The sequence below is a fragment of the Brassica napus genome, chromosome C3 (genome assembly GCF_020379485.1).
Source record: "Brassica napus cultivar Da-Ae chromosome C3, Da-Ae, whole genome shotgun sequence".
Lineage (NCBI taxonomy): Eukaryota > Viridiplantae > Streptophyta > Magnoliopsida > Brassicales > Brassicaceae > Brassica > Brassica napus.
The window spans coordinates 63,012,548-63,034,299 of record NC_063446.1 but is presented as its reverse complement, the minus strand read 5'-3'; the positions used below and the strand labels follow the sequence as shown (position 1 = coordinate 63,034,299).

The 21,752-nt window shown below is 35.6% G+C and overlaps 2 protein-coding genes and 1 long non-coding RNA gene across 7 annotated transcripts; 1 reads left to right on the top strand and 2 right to left on the bottom strand.

The window, feature by feature from the left end:
- The first annotated feature begins 5,661 nt into the window (after positions 1–5,661).
- Positions 5,662–9,487, top strand: LOC106357942 (glutathione S-transferase T3-like). Of its 3 annotated transcripts, XR_007320863.1 has the most exons (3): positions 5,687–6,077; positions 6,200–6,523; positions 8,053–8,333. XR_007320863.1 is itself a non-coding variant. In XM_048751322.1 (2 exons), the coding sequence occupies exon 2, from the start codon at positions 8,634–8,636 to the stop codon at positions 9,369–9,371; it is 738 nt and encodes a 245-aa protein (XP_048607279.1). In that variant the 5' UTR covers positions 5,662–6,523; positions 8,053–8,633; the 3' UTR covers positions 9,372–9,487. The 3 variants fall into 3 exon arrangements, 2 of the variants coding, with proteins under 2 accessions (XP_048607279.1, XP_022559467.2); XM_048751322.1 differs by having other exon boundaries at positions 5,662–6,523; positions 8,053–9,487; XM_022703746.2 differs by lacking the exons at positions 5,687–6,077; positions 6,200–6,523 and adding an exon at positions 6,531–7,842.
- A 2,260-nt stretch (positions 9,488–11,747) lies between these two features.
- LOC125583814 (dof zinc finger protein DOF4.6-like) lies at positions 11,748–13,718 on the bottom strand. 2 transcript variants are annotated; one of them, XM_048751321.1, is made up of 2 exons: positions 13,433–13,718; positions 11,748–13,042 (listed from the first exon to the last, which is right to left on the bottom strand). In XM_048751321.1, exons 1-2 carry the CDS (start codon positions 13,454–13,456, stop codon positions 12,011–12,013), a joined length of 1,056 nt encoding a protein of 351 aa, XP_048607278.1. In that variant the 5' UTR covers positions 13,457–13,718; the 3' UTR covers positions 11,748–12,010. The 2 variants fall into 2 exon arrangements, with proteins under 2 accessions (XP_048607278.1, XP_048607277.1); XM_048751320.1 differs by having other exon boundaries at positions 11,748–13,045; positions 13,433–13,716.
- Positions 13,719–17,900: 4,182 nt separating this feature from the next.
- On the bottom strand, positions 17,901–20,727 carry LOC106359855. Of its 2 annotated transcripts, XR_002653815.2 has the most exons (6): positions 20,540–20,727; positions 20,252–20,369; positions 20,043–20,166; positions 19,298–19,929; positions 18,535–19,149; positions 17,901–18,445 (listed from the first exon to the last, which is right to left on the bottom strand). It is a non-coding gene; the product is annotated as an uncharacterized LOC106359855 (long non-coding RNA). The 2 variants fall into 2 exon arrangements; XR_001272643.3 differs by having other exon boundaries at positions 17,901–19,149; positions 20,540–20,718.
- Positions 20,728–21,752: the final 1,025 nt, after the last annotated feature.

The window sequence follows — 21,752 nt, the reverse complement described above, 5'->3', positions numbered from 1 at the left end:
ATAGATCGGCCAAATATTTGGCGTACGAAAACTACGTACCCAATTTTCTTTCTGGCCGTATCTATAGCAAACCTTTTCTGTTTGCCTTTTATCACCCGACCACTTTCATTTTTCGTGGAAGTTTCCATTATTCTCATAGGGACAGAATCTTTTTTCCTCGTCCTCTTCCACGACCACGATAGCGGTTTCAACCGCATCCACACCCTTTTCCTTTTCAAGAAGGACCGACTTGATAGTTTAGTATCATGAGTTTCTTTTCTTTTCAATTCTCACGGAGGATTTACATCAACATTAACAATTTGGTGAATCCTTTCTTTCAAGGATTTGATTATTCAAAGATATTCTAGATCTTTCTCATGATACACCTTATCTTATAAACCATCATTAAAGTGGTGTAAATTATCATGGCTTTATCTTTTTCTCATCCGATATAGTTTCAACTTATCGATGATTTCTCAAAGCTCATTTTCTCTCAGGTGCATCTTTGCACCCACTGCCCAGGTCATATAACTATTTTCCGTAATATCAAGGGCATTTATTTTGAGCTTTGTCAAATTTGATATGATAACCGAATTCATAGAATAATAATATATAGACGGAAATTGAAATGCAGAAACTAAAGGCATAAATTTAAATTGCAGAAATTTAAAGAGCATAAATAAAATTGGAGACTTAGCCTACCACATGATCCGAGGAGTCTTAGACTACCATATTGATCATTTTTCAAATTCCGAGGAGACATGGTCTACCATTTTGACTTTTACTTATTTCAAGGTCCGAGGAGACTTAGTCTGTCATTTTTGACCTTTTATTTTTATTCACGGAGGCAAAGCCTACCACGTGTTTCTCTGATCGTGAAGGCATAGCCTACCATAACGATCAGTCGGGGAAGACAACGCCTATCATCCCGAAAAATAAACGGAGAAAGTCCAGCCTTTCACTCCGAAATAATAATAAAATTTAAATAAATTAAATATATTGAAATACATAAATTTAAACATTACCTCGGCTGGTTTAAGAACTTTCGGATTGATAAGCTTCAGTTGGTCAGGGCCTCGTGCTGATAACGTGTTGTGAACTATTAGCTCATATGTATATTTTTATGTATCTGTATATATGTGTTATATGTATTATATGCTCTGTAATGTGTGATTGGAGAAAGATGAACAAACGAGAGAAAGAGCTAAAGATAATAAAATTCCTTCTTATTCATCTATTTCTTGTCTTATGACAAGCTTTATATAGGGCATGAAAGTCGGTTTATATTAACCGACTAAGACAAAAAGACAAAACTATAGGATAAGTATTATCACCCATGTTTACTATAAAAAGGACAAGTGTCCGAGATGAATAATCATCTAATTTTCTAACAGTTGGGAGATATTTGGTACATAAGTCAGGTGGCGAAGTAGTTTCTTTTTTTTTTTGGCCAAGTAGTTTGTTGCTGGCATCTTGTTCCAAAGGACATGAAATGATATTTCACTTGTTTGTGTAATAAGGTGCTTTTATTTTTCTTTACAGCCAAATGAAAATATGTGGTTCGTGCAAGTGTAATGATTTAAGTGTCCTAACCAAACCAAGTTGCTTTGGTCTAGTAGCATAGGAGCTCCAGTTGGAGTGCCCGCCCCTGGGTTCGAGCCTTGGCCACTGCGGAATTTACATGTGGACTGCAGCACCCGAGACCGAAAACCGTTACACGGTGAGCCACATGGTGACGCCCTGGCAGCGTCCATGCTCACTTCGGTCTCTAGTCTGGACCATCTCGATGGGGCCAGGATACTCGGTTAGCAAAAAAAAAAAAAAAAGGTGTCCTTTATAATCAAAGGTAAAATAAAAACAAAGAAATTCGATTTGATCAAAAAGAAAAAACAAAGAAATTCGACAACCACATCATCATAAATCATAATATATGTCTCGTACAACATGACGTCTAGAATTTCCACTCTCATTAGATTTGCAAATATCAAAGATAACCATTATAGGTACTTTGACTTTGAGTGCAAATTTTCGACCCGGGCCTAGGTTTGAGTCATGCAAATAGTCACCCTGAATAAATGTGACTACTGAGGACAGTTAATTCATTTTGATGAAAAAATGATGGTTCTTTAAAAAAAAAAGACTAATAGTTACCAAATCCAGAGTTCATTTTGATCATACAAAAATATAATACCTCCGTTTCAAATTAGATGATATTTTAAAAAGTTTATATTGTTTCAAAATATAAGATGTTTTGAGATTTTATGGTTAATTTTATTTTTATTGAAAACTGTTCAACCAATTACATTTTAAAATTTTTTTATAATTGGTTGATTGATTTTTACATTATATATTTTAAATTGCCTTTTAGAAGAAAATAAATTCGGTAATCTTTATGCACACAACTAAAACATCATATATTATGAAACGGATGGAGCATTAATTAAGCAGATGTTATGATCCAACTGCCAATAATTTTGGAATTTATTTGAAGGTCAAAACACACAAAATACATTCTAGGCTTCATCATCAGAGGAATTTTGACAATTATTTAGAAGTCTAGAAACTTTATCTAACAGGAGGATGTACACTGTTTAAAACTATATAATGTAACTATCATACATATATCAATAACCTTAAAACATATTCGACATTTGCTATTTGTCTAAGTCTTTAAGAGAACTATAAAATGTATGTTCTGAATAATAAAAGATGTATATAATATATATATACCATAATTGCGTATAGATCGATGTAAATATGATGAAAGTAGTAAGATTCTAATTGATGTGGCTCAATGGACCATAAGACCGATACTACCACAAACCACGACAACGACAATGCACTTTCTAGTTAATTCTTCATTCTTTTTTCGTTTCCCTTTCTACGCAATCATTCTTCTCAATTATTCTATGGCTTTTTAACAAAAATATTCTACTAAATCCATTTTATATCTTATTATTTATTTTCACGGATGAATTCAGGTAACTCTACATATTATGTTACATTAATATCTCACCAATTAGCCATTACATATAACAGTGTTAAAAACTTCATAACAAAGAGCCCTTAGTACAAATAAAAAACTTCACAACGAAGTTCTACAAAATAAAATATCTACGTGAAAGATGAACGTTAATCATAACTAAAAGCAACAAATAAACCACAAAGTACACTTAGGAATTAAAACCTAATAGTGGGTAAAAAATGTAACGCCTGACTGTCCATGGTTATGGGTCTCCCACGCTCGCTCACTTGCCCCTTGCCCCATGGATTTTACTCCGTGCGATGGATAGTACATTAATATTTTTTGAGGCTCGAAAGTATTGTTTATTGACATTCTGATCACCACATGATATTTTCCGTGCTTTACCTTCGCTCACACGATATCATATCGCATCATTTTCAATAGGTTATTCATCCTTACACTATTCCTGATTAAACACATTTAACACTGAAGTTTTAAACAGATGTATATGAACGAAAAGATAAATGCAATTTGGTGACATAAATAGCCAAACTAATCTTTTAAATATTTTCATGTATCGCAAACCAACCGGGATATTACACAAAATTGAGACCAAATACTTCTAAATTTCAACTCCAATGTTGATTTCTACTCTGAACTAATTTGCGTGCATTTCATAGAGATCTATTATTAGGCGTAGTAGGATAGATTCGCTGAGTTATTGTCTAAAAATCGAGGGGGGAAACAAAACATTATAGAGTGGGGATATTGATAGGTGGATGGCGACAGAAGAATAAGAAATGAATACTACTCCTTGACACCATCCATTTGAAAGAGAATCTCATTCACTCTTAAAGTCACAGCTTATCCTCATATTTCCCTACGTTGACCCCAAACTAAGACAATTACTTTTAGACCATTTGCTAAAAACCTATGTCGTTTTCTCTCTAACTTATATGTTTGCGTCAAAACCTACATTGACCCCAAACGTGTACCATATTCTTTTACTTTCATTGACATGTTACCTAAGTTTTTGTTCGTTGGAAAGGCTAGGCTATGTTTTATTATTTGCGGTGACTAGTTGGGAGAGAGAGAGAGAGAGAGAAATGACTATATATGCTCTTATGCATACTCATGTTGCGCGAAAACATCAGATACATGCATCTAGTTTCTAGTAGCTTATGAGTTCCTTTTTATGTAAAAATTCGCTTATGTGCCGAATTTTAGTCGGTATTAAATTCATATTCCATAAAAACTCTATAGATTAATAATATTGAAACTATGATAATTTATTAATTTATAGAGTTGGTAGTTTAAAAATAATTATCTTCTTAAATTTATTTTATTAGAATATTTTTAGTTTAAAAATGAAAAATATTGCATTCGTGATAATGATCGCTAAAAATTATAGATTTGAATTTTAACTATTTTATTGAATTATTTGATATGTTTTATGTATGATGAATACATATCATAGAATACAAAATCAATTTTATTGGCACTTCAATAAAATAAAAATAAATTTAGAGATGAAATTCATTTTTAAGAAAGAAAATAACAAAATGCTTTATGTATTTTTATATAAAATTTATATATATGTGATTGGTAATTTGTGAATTAAATGGAACCTCTAAGAATTTCTAAATATTATTATTATTTTATAAAATTATATCATATCTTACACTAGCCCAATCTACTATTAGAAATATGTATTATTTTATCGTTTTATTTATTTATCGAATATTTATTTATAGAATTTCTAAATAAGAGAAAAATTACATATTTGCTGACACTGCGATACACGCTCTCGTTATAAACCACTACCGTAACTGCAACTATATGTATATTTCTATTTGATTGTATAATCAACTAAATTAATCATTTTAGTACGAATAATTTTAGATCAATCAAAATCGTTGGTTAGTACTCTATTACTGGCAAATTAATTGATCTGAACAACCAAAGTCAGGACAACGATGAAATTAGTCCCTTTCTTATACTCTTTCCCTTGAGCTTGTGGAAACACACGATTCAGTCGCAAACGTTTTTAACCAATTCAAAGAAGTAATCAAAACAAACCCAAAAGTAGCGAGGGCTGCGGATTTTAGATGAGTAAAGAGCTCTTTTGGTAATAGCATAAAAGGCCGGCCCAATTATTGATGGATTTGACTTTAACGGATCTATTTGATATTTATAAATCGTTGGTGATTTAAAACCTCTGCGGTAATTAGAAACAAGTTCACAAAAATTCACATAAGTTTATTTTTAGATCGAAGGTTTATTATTCAAACGACAAAAAAAAATAAGATTTTTACAAGTCCAGCCCGAGCTATAAAGTGATTGACGAACGTGTCTTTTTTAATCAAAAACGAACGTGTCTTTATTGTTCGAAGTTGTTAAGCTACAACACGAGAGAAACTTAACGTGACATATATTTTATTGAAATTAAGAGTTCCTTTCTTCTCCACTTATCCGTAAGATCACATCCATATCATACCGAATTTAAAATCTTACTGTAGAAGGTCGAGTCATTGTCACATCCAGACAGAATTGTTTAACGTTGGTCGGATTCTTTAATCTTTATTTATATATTGGCCACCATGTCCATAACGCACCACTTAGAGCATCATTATCGGTAGTTATTAGTGGGTATCTTAGGCCCTTTTTCAATTAAAACAAAATCAAAAAAGAATTTAAGCTTAAGAGGCGTATGCTAATTAGGGGAAATAACAAACGTCGCTTAGCGCCACGTGTTGAGAAAATAGAGGAGAGAGGAGAGGTGAAGACGAGTTCGATGTTTCGATGCTTCGGTTCTTTCTCTCTCTGTCTCGAAACCGGTCGAGAGAAGGCGAATCGCTCTGCGGCTCTCTCTCTCTGTGGATCCTCGACGCGACGACGAGCTGTCGACGAGAAGAACTGTGATTCTCTCCCTCTCCGTGGCTCTCCTCGACGGCGACGAGAAGCCGCTCTTTCCCATGCGGCTCTCTCTCTCTCCGTGGCTCCGACGAGACGGCAAGCAACCGCGTTCTCTCAGTGGCGAGCTGTCGACGACAAGAACGCTGATTCTCTCCCGCTCTGTGGGTCTCCTCGACGGCGACAGACCGCTATCTCTCCTCGAATCTAAACGGCAAAGGTATTGTTGTGTTCTTTTATATTATGCATGTCTTAGATTATGCTTAATCTGGTTCTGATCGCAAGTTTTGTGTGTTTGTCGGCTCGATTATGTCTCTCCGTGGCTCTGGTCGACGGCGGCAGAGGTCTCACTCGGTGGCTCTCCTCGTATGGTTCAGGTAAAGCTTCCGTTGTTTCCTCTTTGATTGTTGTTTTGGATTTTAGGTAGAGATCAAATATTTTGTCTGGTTTTGTTTTTGATTCTCGTATGTTCTTTCGATTTGTTGACCAATTGTGATTTGTTTGATGGAAGTTTATCAATTTTCACTTGGTTTGCTTTCTGTTGATTCGATTTAATTGTTTCTATCTTTGCGTGGTGAGAGGGAGGGATCAAATGGCTATTGATATGTTCTGTGGAAAGAGACATGAAGAAGATTCATCAAACAAAGGTCTTCAATTGCTTCTCAGGTTAGTGTTACTCTCGCAAATGAAATGAAATGAATGGAGAATTAGCTTCTGTTATGAAAAGAATTGAATTGCCGGTTAGGTTAGTGTTACTGTCGAGTGTAATTAATGCTTTGCTTAGTGTAAGATTATGGTTGTGTATAATAAATAGATCTGATGCTTAGATAGAAAATCGTAGTTCAAGTGTGTTAAATGTGGTGGATAAATGTCAAGTCGTTTGTGGTTGGTTGTGATGAATGCATTTGATTAATTGTGATGTATGTTTAGAGTTAAATATGAGCTTTAAGTTGCATTTGCCTTCCTTCTTCATTCCTTGTTCTCTTTCTTGTTCATCTTCTTAAGTTTAATCTCTGCCTTCCTTCTTCATTCCTTCATCTGCCTTCCTTCTCATTCTTTTCATCTTCTTCTCTCCAATTCCGGATATGGATTTTACTCCACATGCGCACACGGCCAACTTTGTTGAGCTTCTTAATAGCCAACAAGACATTGTCTTTCATTTAGTAGAAGGCAGTGTCGAACCTTGTTCATCACAGGTTCCTGTCTTCGGTGGTTCTTCTTGTAGTTTTGGTTCGAAAGATGGTGCAGAGAAGCGTACAGAGCGTAGAGAAAGAAGGACCTGGACGCCATCAGATGATGTGGTGCTCATCTCCTCCTGGTTAAACACCAGTAAAGATCCTCTAGTAGGGAATGAGCAACGTTCTGGTGCCTTCTGGTCAAGGATTGCCGCATACTATGCAGCCAGTCCGAAGGTTGCACCCGGTGAAGAGAGAGAAGGAAGCCACTGCAAGCAACGTTGGCACAAGATCAATGATCTTGTGTCCAAGTTTAGTGGAGCGTACGAAGCTGCAACAAGAGAGAAGACAAGCGGCCAAAATGAAACTGATGTTCTGAAACATGCTCACGAGATCTACTACAACAACTATAAGAAGAAGTTTACACTTGAGCATGCGTGGAAGGAGCTTCGGAATGACCAGAAATGGTGTGCCAATGAAAGCAGCAACAAAAGGAGGAAGTTTGATGATGGGTCTTATTCAGCAAGCGAGTCTGTAAAAGATAATGATGCTGCTGTAGATGATGACGGAACGACCCGCCCCCCTGGTGTTAAGGCAGCAAAAGCCCGGGGGAAAAAGAAGCCGGTGAGTGAGGGGAAGGAGTTCTCTGAATTCCAGACGATGTGGAGCATCAAGAAGGCGGATTTGGATACAAAGGAGAGGCTTGGGAAGATGAAACTACTTGACAGTCTGATTGCAAAGCAAGGACCACTAGGTGATGAAGAAGAAGCTCTGAAGAAGAAGCTCATTCTTGAGTTGATGGCTAATTAGGTTAAGTGATCTAGTTCTCTGTTTGTTTTTGGTTAACTTAATTTGTTGTTGCTTGTGCTCTGAACTTGTTCTCTGTTTTATGTTAAGTGAACTAGTTCTTGCTCGTGTTCTATGCCATGTTTGTTGCTTGCTTGTGTTCTATGTTCTTGTAATATTTATGTCTCTGATTTAAGCAATCTGGTTATTGATTCATCTTCTTGTTTCTTTCAGGCGTGGAGCATTGGCGTCGCTTGTTTCTTTCAGGCGTGTAGCGTTGGCGTGTAGCATTGGCGTCACTTGTTTGTTGTTGTGTTGTTGTTTTGACACAAGAGTGTCACGGGTCAAGAAGAGTGTCGGGTCATTGAGTCATGTTCTTGTTGTTTAGTGTATCACGGGTTGTACTTGTGTTTTGTGTATTATTTTCTTGTTGTGTTGTATCAGGGACTGTTTGTTGTTGTGTTGTATCACGGACATGGCTAATGTTTTATATATAGTTTGCTTGCTTTGCCATCGTTTGCAACATCTCATTCTTATTATCTCCTTCTTTATTCTTTATTATCTCTTACTCCAACATCTTATTATTATCTCCTTCACGTTCTCATCAAACATAAAGTCATAGCCAAACACAAAGTCACCACCATCCTCAAATCTCATTCTCAAAAACAATTCCATCTTTGATCTCAAATTACTCGCCAAATCACAAAATAATTACCCGGCTTCTTATCAACCCAAGATCAAAGCCATTTACCCTCTTCTTACCAAACCAAGATTACTTATTCAAAAAAAAAAAAAATCTCTTTTCAATCACAAATATGGCATCTTCTTCTCAAAACCCTTTTGAAGAATCACTTGATGATACATTTGATGAATATTTTGATCAATATTTTGATCAATGTTTTGATCAAACCTTTGAGAATTTAGCCATTGGTCATCAAGAAGAAGCAAGGAAACAAAGAAAAAAACGAGCTACTTTTATCCAATCTGTTTTTGATCGCTCACCTGTTTTTGATGACATAATAAAAGGTCAAGCTCCTCAAGTCACTTTCTATGTCAATGGAAGAGAGTATCATATGACTTACTATCTCACCGATGGTATTTATCCGAAATGGGCTACTTTTATCCAATCTATTCCACTACCACAAGGGCCGAAAGCAGTTTTATTTGCCCAACGTCAAGAAGCTGTCCGAAAAGATGTCGAGCGTGCTTTTGGAGTCTTGCAAGCTCGCTTTGCCATTGTTAAAAATCCGGCGTTGTTTTGGGATAAAGTCAAAATTGGGAAGATTATGAGAGCATGTATCATACTCCATAATATGATAGTAGAAGACGAACGAGATGGATACACCCAATTTGATGTTTCAGACTTCCAACAAGCAGAAGACAACGGAAGTTCACATGTCGATCTCACGTATTCTACAGATATCCCTACAAATATCGCAAATATGATGGGTGTTCGAACAAGAATTCGTGATAGACAAATGCATCAACAGCTGAAAGATGATTTGGTTGAACATATTTGGCGAAAATTTGGACGTGATGAAGACAACAACTAATCTCCCATGCTTCTCTCAAATAATTCTCGTGTTTTTATTTAAAAGTCTTTGTTTAAAATGTTATCTTTTATTATGTTTTATGTAATTTAAAATTTTAATAAAAATGTTTAATATTATTTTATTTTTAAGAAACCAAAAATAAGAAACTTGCAATGGACGCATAATAAGATACAGTTTCTTAATCAAGTCTCTTAATCAACTTTATTCATTAAATACAATTAAAAAAAAATAAGATAGGAGTTGAGGGATAAAGATGGCCTTAAGCCCTTTGACCTCGATGTCTATGTTGTTCGACGCCAGAATCTCATTATTTATTTATTTATTTTTATTTTTTTGTAACAGGTCATTATTTATTTTTGTAAACCTTGGATGATCCAAATCGATGTTGTATATTTATCTTCTTTTTTGTGCTTAAATGTTGTATATTTATCTTTGATTAGATAATGATCATATGGTAATCATTGGTTTAACTAAAATCCAGCCATTTATAGGGGAGGGTTATTGGGTGTGATTGAATGACACTTTTAGAGTAAATATTTTGGAGTAAATATTTTTTACTCTATATTCCACTTAATTACTATCAATCAAGTTGAAAACAATGAAAATAATTTTCATCTACTTTCAGCTGAATAAAGCTGAATAGGGTCGAAAGTTTTCCACTTGTTTTAACAAGAGTAAAAATTGACGTTCTCTCACATAATTTTTTCTGTTCATTTTTTTAAATTATTCTTAATTTTCTCTTTTACTATATTTATTATTTTTCTTTTCCTCCCAATTCATCCACTATTTTTACTCTGTTACACTTCTTTTTACCAATCACATTCATTATGTATGCCTAAGCATATGAAGGCTATGACCGAAAGGTCCTTTTAAAGTAAATATTTGAATGGAAAATTTAGTTACTCTTAATTACTCTCGTAAATCACCAATCGTGTCAAAACATACTTTTATTTATTTCCTCCCATTATTAATAGAGTAAAATGTTACATTAATCTACGCATGAGTAAAAACTTAATTTTTTTTCTCCCATTTACTCTACTTTTCTCTTTCTCATTTTAACTTTTTCACTACTTTTCACCTTTTTATTTTCCTCCCATTTACTCCACAATTACCGATCACACTCCCTCAGAAATAAAAGTATTCGTTGTAATAAAGTATTTTATATGCAGCTAATATGTTTCACTGTCGTTTGACCACCGATGTGCCTGTTAAACATAAAAGTTCGAGTCTTACTTTCTTTTTTACCGTGGAATTTCAAATTTATCGAATGTCAGCAGAACTATTTTTAATGTCAACAGAACTTATAGCGTGAGACAATTCTCTCGAAAAGTAATATTGATATCAGTGCAACTAAAAATTCTCTGTGTAGACAAAAAAATAAGTTGCTGAAATATATATTCATATTTCATATCACTTAAAAAATTTAATACTGAAATTTAAAATACAATTTCTAGTAATAAAATACTTGTAGGTGGTTTCAAAAAAAAATAATAATAATCGTTCGTGCTTTCGGTAGAAGCAGCTATGAAATAATGAAAAAAGAATTTTTTTCAAAAAAGCTAACCGAAAAAAAAGAAAAAAAAACAGACAAAGGGTCAAGATCTAGATTGATGGAGCTGAAATCATAGTGGGATGAATAATTTCAAACACACAGATTTCAAGGAGAATGTTTTGGTGGGCCCCACCTTCAAAGTCACCAGTTGGGAATTCATCACATTATTCTTCCCTCTCCTCAATTTATTTTTATGTAATTTATTAGTTCCTCCTGCCTAGCACATCGAAACCTAACCATACTATATTACATTTCAGTGTTTTCCTAATAAAAGCAATTTAGAACAAGTGCATTTTTTTTTTTTGAAAAGGATTTAGAACAAGTGCATGAAATCAACATTTTCCAAACTTTAGCATTCCGTAAGACAATCAAAATTCATCAAGTTAATTAGGTACCTTTCCCAGCTATTGTTAAACTAGTCCAATCAATCGTTTTTGTTGTCAGGAACGAACCCATTCAGTAAATGGATTATCATGGTTTCATAAATGGATTAGTTGGAATGGTAGGGCTTTAACCGTCTTTGGCAACTAATTAAGTGTATTTAGTGAGGACCATGTGAAAGTCATCAGAGCTTACCTGTCTCTTAAAATTTAATTTTCTCATGATATTTTTATTAATTATGTGCATTATTTTAAGTTATGACATCCATGCGTTGCATGACCAAATAAACAAAACATGCTATGCTGCTGCAGATAATTAGTCACACACTATAAATACAAATGTGTTTATACTTATTTAATTATAACGTCTTAAATTATTAGTCGAAAAAGACATGAAAACAGAAACAATAAGAGAAGGAACGTTAAACCAAAAAACAAAAAAAAGAGAAGGAACATCAAAAGACCAGCCAACGTGTCATTTATAACCTGTGTTAGTGAGCCATAACAAAACTCAAAAACAATTATGCATTCAATATGCATGCACCCCCAATAATGTCCTTATATCCAAATTAACCCGAAAAACAATAAAAAAGAAAACCCACCAATAAGAACATCAAAGTGAAACTGAGAACACATTGATTAATTAAATAAATAGCAATAATTAACCATTAATGATAGTACTGTTTTCATCACCAAACAGAGAAAAATTAGCACCATGATCCTCCACTCAGCATCCCAGTCCAATATCCACCAGAAGTTGCAGCTGCATCTCCACCACTTGCTCGCTTCTGATGATCATTAACGTCGATATTAATTGTTGCTGATGAAGACGAAGAAACTGGCAATTTCAAATCTTCAAAAGGAAACAAGTGCCTTCCATTCACATCATCACCAACTTCTCTTCCTTCTCCTCCTTGAAATCCTCCGTGGAATTCACTATTATCATGATGATGATCTAGTGAAAATCCTAGCAGTGTGGTGTTTGAGTTACTAGGCTTGTAATGATCTTGCATTGAAAATCCTTCAGATGTTGGACCTTGATTATGAACTGGAAACCCCATGAATGAAGAATTCGAAGTATTCCCATTGTTACAATTGTTGTTTCTTATGAGATCCAGAGGGGAAGTTGCCAGAGCTGACGTGGCAGAACATGAAGAACCAAGAAATGGATTGTTAGTGCTCGTGTTGTTGTTGCCAGTGTTGTGGATGAGGTCAGTGAAGTTGGTCCTGATCAACCCATGTGGTGGAAAACCTAAATTGAGATCTTGTTGAGTCGTCTCAAAGATTTTAGGGTTTTGACCGGTCAACCTTTGTTGAGATAGGCTCATGAGGTGGTGGTGAGGATGATGATCAGAGTGATGCTTCTTTGTAGCTGGTTGTGTAGAATCCAAGTGATTTTTACTAATATCCGAGGAAGAAGAAATTGAAGAAGAGTGAGATCTCTTGTTCTTTCTTGAGCCACCACCTACAGGGATATTCCTAAGCGAACCGCCTTCCGTCCAATACCTTCGACAACCTTTGCAGAAGAATCTTGGCTGCGTCAAGCTATAATTGTTGTAGTAACAAAACTTCGTGTTGACTGAGTTACATCTTGGACAGTTTATAGCTTGGTCTTTTTCTGGCCGTGTCTTCCTCTCAGCTACACCCGCCGCCCCAACCGATGGTGGTGGTTGCGGCTGTGACGCTTGCGGCGTTGGGCATGTGTTTGTTACTATTTCTTCCAAGGGCTTCACTACAATCTCCTGATCATCAAAATGACAAAAGCAGATCTTCCAACCATTAGCACAAACTATAGACTTATATATGTAAAAATATCATTTAAAATATTGTTTAATTATGAACAATAAATGGTTTTTCATCAAGACATAAATGATTGGAAATTTGAGAAAAAAAACTGTAACCAAAAACATAAAAGAAAAAGCAAATTAATAAAGGTAAAGTGGAAAAATACATATATATATAATATGTAAAACCTGTTGAAGAGAATAGAACCATCAAACGAAGAAGATCCGGAAACATTAAACTCTAAGCTAAATCAAGTACCACGAGTAAGAAGAATCAACTGATCTAATCTACATCGATCAACACATACATAGTGAGTTGTAATATATATATGTTTGTGTGTATACCTGTGGCCATTGAGCCGTATCCATAGATGAGTTTCCTTAAATCAGCAGATATGAAACCTAATATTTTATTTTCTTGGTTTGACTCTAGATTCGAAACGAAACAAATCTCTGTGTGCTTGTTGGATGAAGAGAGGAAAATTTGATGGTTTAGAAAACTTTTTTGAATGCAATTCGTTGTATGCTTTTGTCTGATCACATTTGCTTTATGAGAGAGAGAGAGAGAGAGAGAGAATTGTATAATAAAAGAACTAAAACATTCCGAGTGGGAATCTTTGTCGTACTGAAAATAAACAAATACTTTTATACGCATCCATATGATAAATCATATATGCATCATGCATGTATGTAAAGGGTTATATATTGCCAGGGAACTCTCTAACATCATTTAGAAATTAATGGAAGGATTAATGTGACAAAGATATAAACATGTGTATTATATATGTTATTTGGATATACTTGAAAATATATGGACGCATCTTAGTCGAATTGAATTTTTGGTCATAAGTTAGGTATTGGATATCTATGTCTTAACTTACACAAAGATTTCAATTGAGCTTACATTTAAATTCCAAAATACATACATCAAAATTTCTTCGTTTGATTTGATCATTTGGGCTCCAACTGGAATGAACTTCCGGAATGCTTAATTCCTATGCATTCCAAAAATTGTTCACCATTTACAAAAGAAAAATGGAAAGGGTATTCCATTCAATTCCACAACATTCCATATTATTCCAAATAAAATTTTAACTATCATTTGAAAAATCATTCCAAATCAAAAATGTTCATGAACAAATGGAATGCTGATTCCATTCCACAAAATTCCATAAATAATGATTCCTATCATTCCATATATTCCTTTTATTTGTCACCAGTTACACCCTTAAATGCCTGAGCCTAGAAGTGGGTAGTTTTCTTCTTTTGTTTCAAAAGTCGACTACTGCTCTTTTCATAGTAAAATGATGGATAGTGGGTTCTTTACCCAAAAATTTCGTTATTATGGTTTTTAGAAAGTTATCAGGGGCAATAGACGTTTTGCACTATTTTGATGAAAAATATAATCAATATGCATCAAGTATTCCGAATTTATTTAATTTTATTAAAATATATGTTTGTAATAGCATGTTGATTTATGCACATCTCTCTCTCTCTAAAGTTGAATTAGTAGATCTTGAATGTGCAATATTTTGATGAAAAATATAATCAATATGCATCAAGTATTCCGAATTTATTTAAGTTTATTAAAATATATGTTTGTGTTGATTATGCACATCTCTCTAATAAAGTTGAATTGGTAGATCTTGAATGCTGAAGCACGAATATATTTTTTTTTTTGTTAAGTATGTGAATTTTCATTAGAAACTAATGACAGAGGGAATACAAAGGTTTTGAAAGATCAACTCCTAGCATCTAAGAAGCTTATCAAAGCAAGCTGCCTAAAAGAGCCACAAAAAAAGGTAAAAAAAACTCTTCTAGGAAAATGAAAAGTTTGATCACAATCAAAGAATGTGACCAAAGCTTGGCAATTGAAGATACCAGGAGCAAACATTTAGCTTCAGTAGATCTCGGAACAGACATGATGCCGGGACCTGCATCAAACAACAGAGATCAATGGAGGATTCAACCGGAGAATGGTCCAAGGACCCGCAGACCATCCCGAAGGCGACTCCAACAGGGGCGACAGGCGAAGCAAGGGAGATCAAGCCTTGGTCCGGCCATCAAGACCCATTGAAATCTACTCCAGACGTTGTCCACTCCAGAAGACGACAAGGCGTGTCCCTGTGAGTCCCACCCAACACAAATAAGCCAGGAGATGAAGAGCAGGTGAGGGACAGGCTGATGGAAGCGGAGGTTATACGGCTCAGCTCCGGTCCCATCACGCAAGTACCGCACAAAAGGATTGGCTGCAGAGCATCGGAAAAGCAGGTAACGACTGACGGCTTCCTTCTGAAACTTGAAGGGCGGAGGAGATGAAAGCTCCAATCAGCAGGTGGAAGAAAGGCTAGACCCGACTATGGAGATCTGACGAAAGAGAGAACGGCACGAACCCTAGACCATCTTGAACCCATCGAAAGGATCACCAACCAAACACCATGGTAAATGCTCAGACATCAGAACGGGAGGAGGTCCCCAGCGAGTTCCTCAGACTCGCCTTTACATCTCGGACCAGAGTACGTAGATGGGGAAACACCTGCAACAGCAACCGAAGAGAGAGAGACATGGGAGAGCAGAGGAGGCGATAACCCGGTGGAAGAGAGGCAGCGACGCTCTCGGTCCGGCAAACCTCCGACGCAGATCTGACCCAGAACCGCGACGAAACAAACCCTAGATCTACAAAACAATTGGTGCCTCCTGTAAGCTTCCGGACAGACATGACCTCGCCCTCTCTCCAGAGACATTGGGGACACAACCAAAAATCGATTTGGTCACCGGATCCGGCCGCAATCCGGTGAAAACCAGAGAAGGAAAAGCAAAGAGGAGGTGAAGTGACCGTATCTTGACAGGGAGAGGATTGGACACGGCGGAGCGAAGTGGGGGTGGCGGCCGACGGGACGAGACCCACCATCGGCCACCGGAGAAGATACAGAAGAGGGACGGCGAGGGAAGGGGCTTGGGGGAAGAGATAAATACTTTCTCTCACCTCTCTCTAACAGAGATACTATTGAAATGACTCAAGCACGAATATTTACTTTAGCATGAACAAGAACATCTGCTTATTACATGTAGCATTACGTAGCATATTACTTTACAAGTACAACGCATCAACACATCTAGTATGATATGCATCATCGCATAATTGAACGTAGAATCAATACTTTTTTCTGAAGACAAAATCGATATCTGTCACTCTTTTTAACTATCTTGTTAGGAATATTATCTTTATAAAACAATTATCAGATGAAAGAAAATACAATAAGTTGTCCAAAAGCTATATAAAGTATAAACTTTTCACGAAATAAAGCGTGTTTAGTAGATCATATATCTGTACGGAGGGAAAAAAATTCAAGTACTTAAAAAGTTGACCTTCCATTGACGTACGTATGAACCTTTTTTTATTCTAACTTAATTGGTCGACCTCTTTTTTTTTGGTAAAAATTGGTCGACCTCTTTATTATTAAAACAAAACAAAACGAACACATTTCATATAACACATTTCTTGACACTTATCTACTACGACTACACGTACAAATATTATGTGTAAAAATGTTAAGAAGAGAGAGCCAAAACGCACCCTCAAAGGTCCACATGCTCCAGATTAAAAAAATAGCTCAGCTATTATTCATTCACTTATCCGTCTTTCGCGTGTGTCTTAAGATTCCGATTAGGTCGTAGTTACATGTATCGCACGATTTTAAGCTAATTTGTGGACGGTCAGGATCTACACAGGATTTTCCCAAGAATGTTAATCATGACGGTGTATACGATTAATCTATGTCCTATTATTCAACATGGCCTATGTGTCATCAGAACGTGAGCTATCTTAGTGTACAAAACAGCTCAGGAACACCTAAACTCCTTCACTTCATGTGTCACGCTCCCTTATTAGTTATCTTCTTCCCTCTCAGTTTACCAACAGTACATTAAGTATATTATGAAATTAGAAAATAATAACCAGCACAAAATGCATGGAAATTGCGCAAGTAAATCTTATTCCTAATTTTCTGTCTACAATGTAAATTTTTTACAAAATTGTTGATGTTTCAATATGTAAAATATTTCTGTATTTTTAAGTAAATTTAAATCAATTATATTTTATATTCTATTTTATAAAAGGTTAAATAATTTAATTTCTACTTTTATCGATACTTTTTATATAAAAATCAACTTTTTAAATATGTATATTTTTACCTAAAACATCCTATACTTTAGAAGTATTCGTTAGTTATTGATCTTCAGTTCTTGATAACAAGTGTTGTAACCTGAGTTGACCGGGGACGATTAATGAACGGCTATAATGGACTTGTGGGCGGTGAAGTTGGGTCCCATGTTTCCTCATGCGCATGGCTATTGTGATTATTATCGCCGAAGAAAAGGTCCGCCGAATCTCAGCCGTTGGATACTTATGGATCCGACGAAGTGCGTAGATAGCATCTTTGAAAGTGCGGTCCATGTCATCGCATGTGGACAAACCTGCACCCTTAACAAGTTGCCATTAAAATGCAAACCAGCAACATAACCAACTTTCACCAACAGTATATCTTTTTGGAGCAAGCTAGCTAGCAATGCGGCTAGGCCTTTTCATTTAGATAAAATGTAGAATAGCCGGTATAGACGGAAATGGATAATTAAGGTATTGAAAACTATTACCCAAACTGTATTTTTGAAAAAAAAAAAAAAACAATCTCAATATTATTTGTAAGCGCATACAACAAGTGATAGTTTACGAAACTTGGGAAGAAACAAATGCAAGACTGCATAGATCGAAATTGACCTTGTATGTATCTCAGCACATAGAAGGATATTTAACTTACTGTAAAGATGTAAGATTTGTAAAATTTGATAGAAAAGTCATTTAGAATCATGCTTAAACTATTCTTGGGCATTTCACACGAGTACTAAAATTTAGACTTAAGCCCATAATGATTCATAGTTTAAAATACTAAACATTACAGTTTGCCAATAAGCTATTATTTTGGGCGCCTGAATACATTTGGGTTCGCCCAGATAGCTCAAGAACCGCGCGATAACGAGGAATCCGTACGCCTAACCTCTCCCCAGCCTGATACCGTGGATCTCCAAAGGATCACCTGCAGAGTCGACGCCTCGTGGCGCAAGCTCGAATCTTAGGAGGAGGTTTTCATTTCAAAGACAAAGCAGGAAGAGAATCGTTTGGTTCATTCGGTAGTAACCAAACAGTCTCTCCAATCCAGGCAGAATTTCGCACCCTCTTCTGGCTATGAACTCTGTCTTACTTCTAGGCCACCAAACCATGTCTTTCAAAACCGACTGCCTTCAGCTAGTCAAAACTCCTCCAGGATGAACAAGATTATGAAGAATGGCCAGCATTATTGGCTGAGTTAGATGAATTTCGCTCTATTAGTTCTAAATTTTCATACTTTTCTATCAGTTTTATTTCTAGAGATTTAAACTCACGAACGGACCTTCTTGCGAAAGAAGCCCGATCTCGTCAAACTGTTTTCTTCCATGTTCACTCTCTTCCAACCAGGTTGATCTCAAGAATCAATTTGTTAGAAAGAAGTTAATAAAATATGGAGACTTTTCCGCCAAAAAAAAAAAAAGAATACATTTGGGCTTTCTGTATTTAAAATTAGAACATTGTCGAGACATAAATTAATAAGAGTTTAATTGACGATTTAAATGTGGGTTTTCTGTAGTACATGAATTTCCTCAATTCCCTTGTAAAATTTGAGGTTCTTATCAGCATTTCTTCATGTGTTTGTAAAGAAAAATTAATGCAGAAAAAGGGAGAGAATTATAAGGAGCCATTATAGGTTTCGTAGCCGTAAGGATTATCACTGGCCTAGTTCCATAGATTGACAATGTTGTGCGTGTATTTGAGGCATTTGTTCATGTTTTCCGTTCACAAATCTAACAACTAGATTGTCATATCTTCCGAGTTATTATAATTCCTCTACTTTATATAACTGTTGACAAAATAAAACTCTAACTTACTTCCAATTTAGCTCTCGTTCTGCTTTCTATGTAGAGGAGTAAACAAATTGAGCGTCTCCAGGACGTCGTCCGACCATCATTTTCTAATAGAAAACAAAATATCAAGTTAGTGCACAAAAAAAAAACAAAGTATCAAGTTGAAACCGACGAACGATATGATAGTCAGGTTTTAAAGGGCCAATAACATCAGCGAGCATTTGTTGTACTAAACAAACCAAATAATGTTTTTACCTTTCCTGATGCCTTCTCAAAGGCAGAGACCATTTCTAGAACCGAGGTGCCATTACCCGTTCCAAGATTGTATACCTCACAACATGACCATTATTCCAAGAAATATTCAGATTGGACTTGGATTCAATGGAAAATCATAAGGAAAGGCATTGTTAGTATAGGCATTGTTAGTATAGGCAAATGGAAAGAGAGAAAAGTTCCCATTTTCTTTCGCCTGAAGTAACTAATACCCTCTCTATAAGTCTAAAACAATGAGCAAAATTGCATTTAAAAAAATGGAGGTGCGGGATATCGAACCCCGTGCCTCTCGCATGCAAAGCAAACGCTCTACCATATGAGCTACACCCCCAGATTTGTTAACAAATACGTCAAACAATTATTATAATCGAATTGTACTGATACATTTCTAACACATAAGCCCAAGACCACGCATGTTGTTCCCCCTAACCTCCAACACAAAGAAGTTCAGTTCACCAACTAACTCATAACAAAGTAGTAACATATAGTCTATAGCTACATCTGCAGAGAAGCATTTTGTACACAGTACATAGAACAATGAAAACTATAGAGAGCAGTGTACAATCCTCAATCTACCAACAGTCATGGCGCAAAACCGACAACCAAGAATCCACCTGAAATCAGGAAAAACCGAAGAAATCATCAAGATTACAATAGTGCAAGATCTCTCAAAGACGAACATGTGCGTTAACATGTCTGAGTTGTAGAAGTGCTTGAGCACTCAAACCTTAGACCTTGACGGGTTAAGATATAAAAGCAATGATGTGTTTCATCGAACTCTCTTGTGTAGCTTAGCAAAGAACCAACTTCAACAGTATCCGCTAGCAAAGTAGAATCTTGAGGGCTCAAGTCTACTGATACAGAGTTTCAACTAACATGATGAGAGGAATATAACATTTTGAATCAAGATCGTCCAACACGTGGAAATGAACTTACCTGTTGATAGTAAATAGAAGAAAAGACAAGGTCCTTGAAGGGCAACAAACCGAGGAAGCCAGTCATCTACTTCAGCATCGTCTACTGGAGGTGGTTCAACAGGCAGAGCTGCCCAACCCTGATGTTAAGGGGTAAAATTGTCAATAAGAATATACACTAGTTTGAGCCTCATGGATCAAAATGGAAAGTTCCAACCTTATATAATGACAAACAAGAAATGAGATTTGATATGAGTATAGGGGAGAACAGTTTTGGAAAAGAAAAAGTTTTGGTGAGAATGTGACTTACTGGGCTTTGAGGTAAGCTTCTCTTTCTGCAAACTCAGAGAGTTCTGATCTAAGTGACTCTAACCCTGCTGCGGATAGCTCTACCTGCCCAATAAATGGGCGTATTCGGCTTTGTTTTGAGGTTTTCTACAATGGTGAGCCATTTTGAGGTGGTTAGTCTCACCTAAGCATACGGCTCATTTATAATCCATTCTCCGGTTTTGCAATTGTGAAATCAACCCCGGTCCGGTTAGTGTTCATGTAAAGCTCCTACTGTAGGTCCAGTGGTTTAAGTGACACTGCATTGGTTATCTATCTCTCACTCTCCCAAATTCCATCATCTGAATTTTAAACAGTTCTTCAAGTGTTTTTAACAATTTTTTTTTATCAAACAAACTTTATTAAAACCAAATTAGTGATTGGTAAGAACATATTTTGGTATATAGTATGACACTTTCCCTAAGATAATTAGTGATAGAAAAAGATGACTAGTGTTATTATTGGTATTACTTACAATGAGAGATTACAATATGAGTGTCTGATGGGAAAAGTTATGGAATCATGACTTGGTCAAGCACCAAAAGAACTTTTTAAGTAGTTGGACTTCAAGCACCACTTTTCTTTTCTTCAACTCTAGTATATACCGTTCACTTCTACGTATAAAACTCCATATTGTAATTAATTTTATAAAATATACCAGTTTCCCTTGCTAGTGATGCTTTTAGTCGACGGTCTATTAATTAAACCACAATCTCATATGCAGAAATTTCTCAGGGCATCTTAATCAGCTATTAAATCAATAATTGATAAATTATATAAGAATCTGCGGTACACACGTGTCATATTTGTTTGGTTTTGCTACCTGTGTGTGTGGATGTTACTGAAACATTAGAGTAGTATGAACGCGTATTTTTCTTAGTTTGGCTAATTAAAAACAGAGCAAATGACCATTTAATAAAGAATGCCCCTAGTAGCACGCCATCATTTTTGTTGTGGAATTTGTTTATTTTTATATGTATTTCAAGGACTGGTAGCTGATGATATTTCATATAAATAATGACTGAAAACAGGATAAATGTGACATATTCTTAATATCACTTTCAGACGCGTAAGAGATAAAAAAAATTGAAGTCATGGTAAAACCGTTAAGACTGGTTAATAATGATGTTTGTTACATTTGCTTCGTTTACCTCGACTCTACTAAACAATGACACGTTTAAATTCATCCTAAAGCT

Bases quoted from the DNA above. Each gene is read 5' to 3' on its own strand.
- LOC125583814 (XM_048751320.1), bottom strand. From the start codon at position 13,456: ATGGATACGGCTCAATGGCCACAG. The intron at 13,046-13,432 runs GTATACACACAA...TTTGATGATCAG, and splicing joins ATACGGCTCAATGGCCACAG to GAGATTGTAGTGAAGCCCTT.
- LOC106357942 (XM_022703746.2), top strand. From the start codon at position 6,943: ATGGATTTTACTCCACATGCGCACACGGCCAACTTTGTTGAGCTTCTT.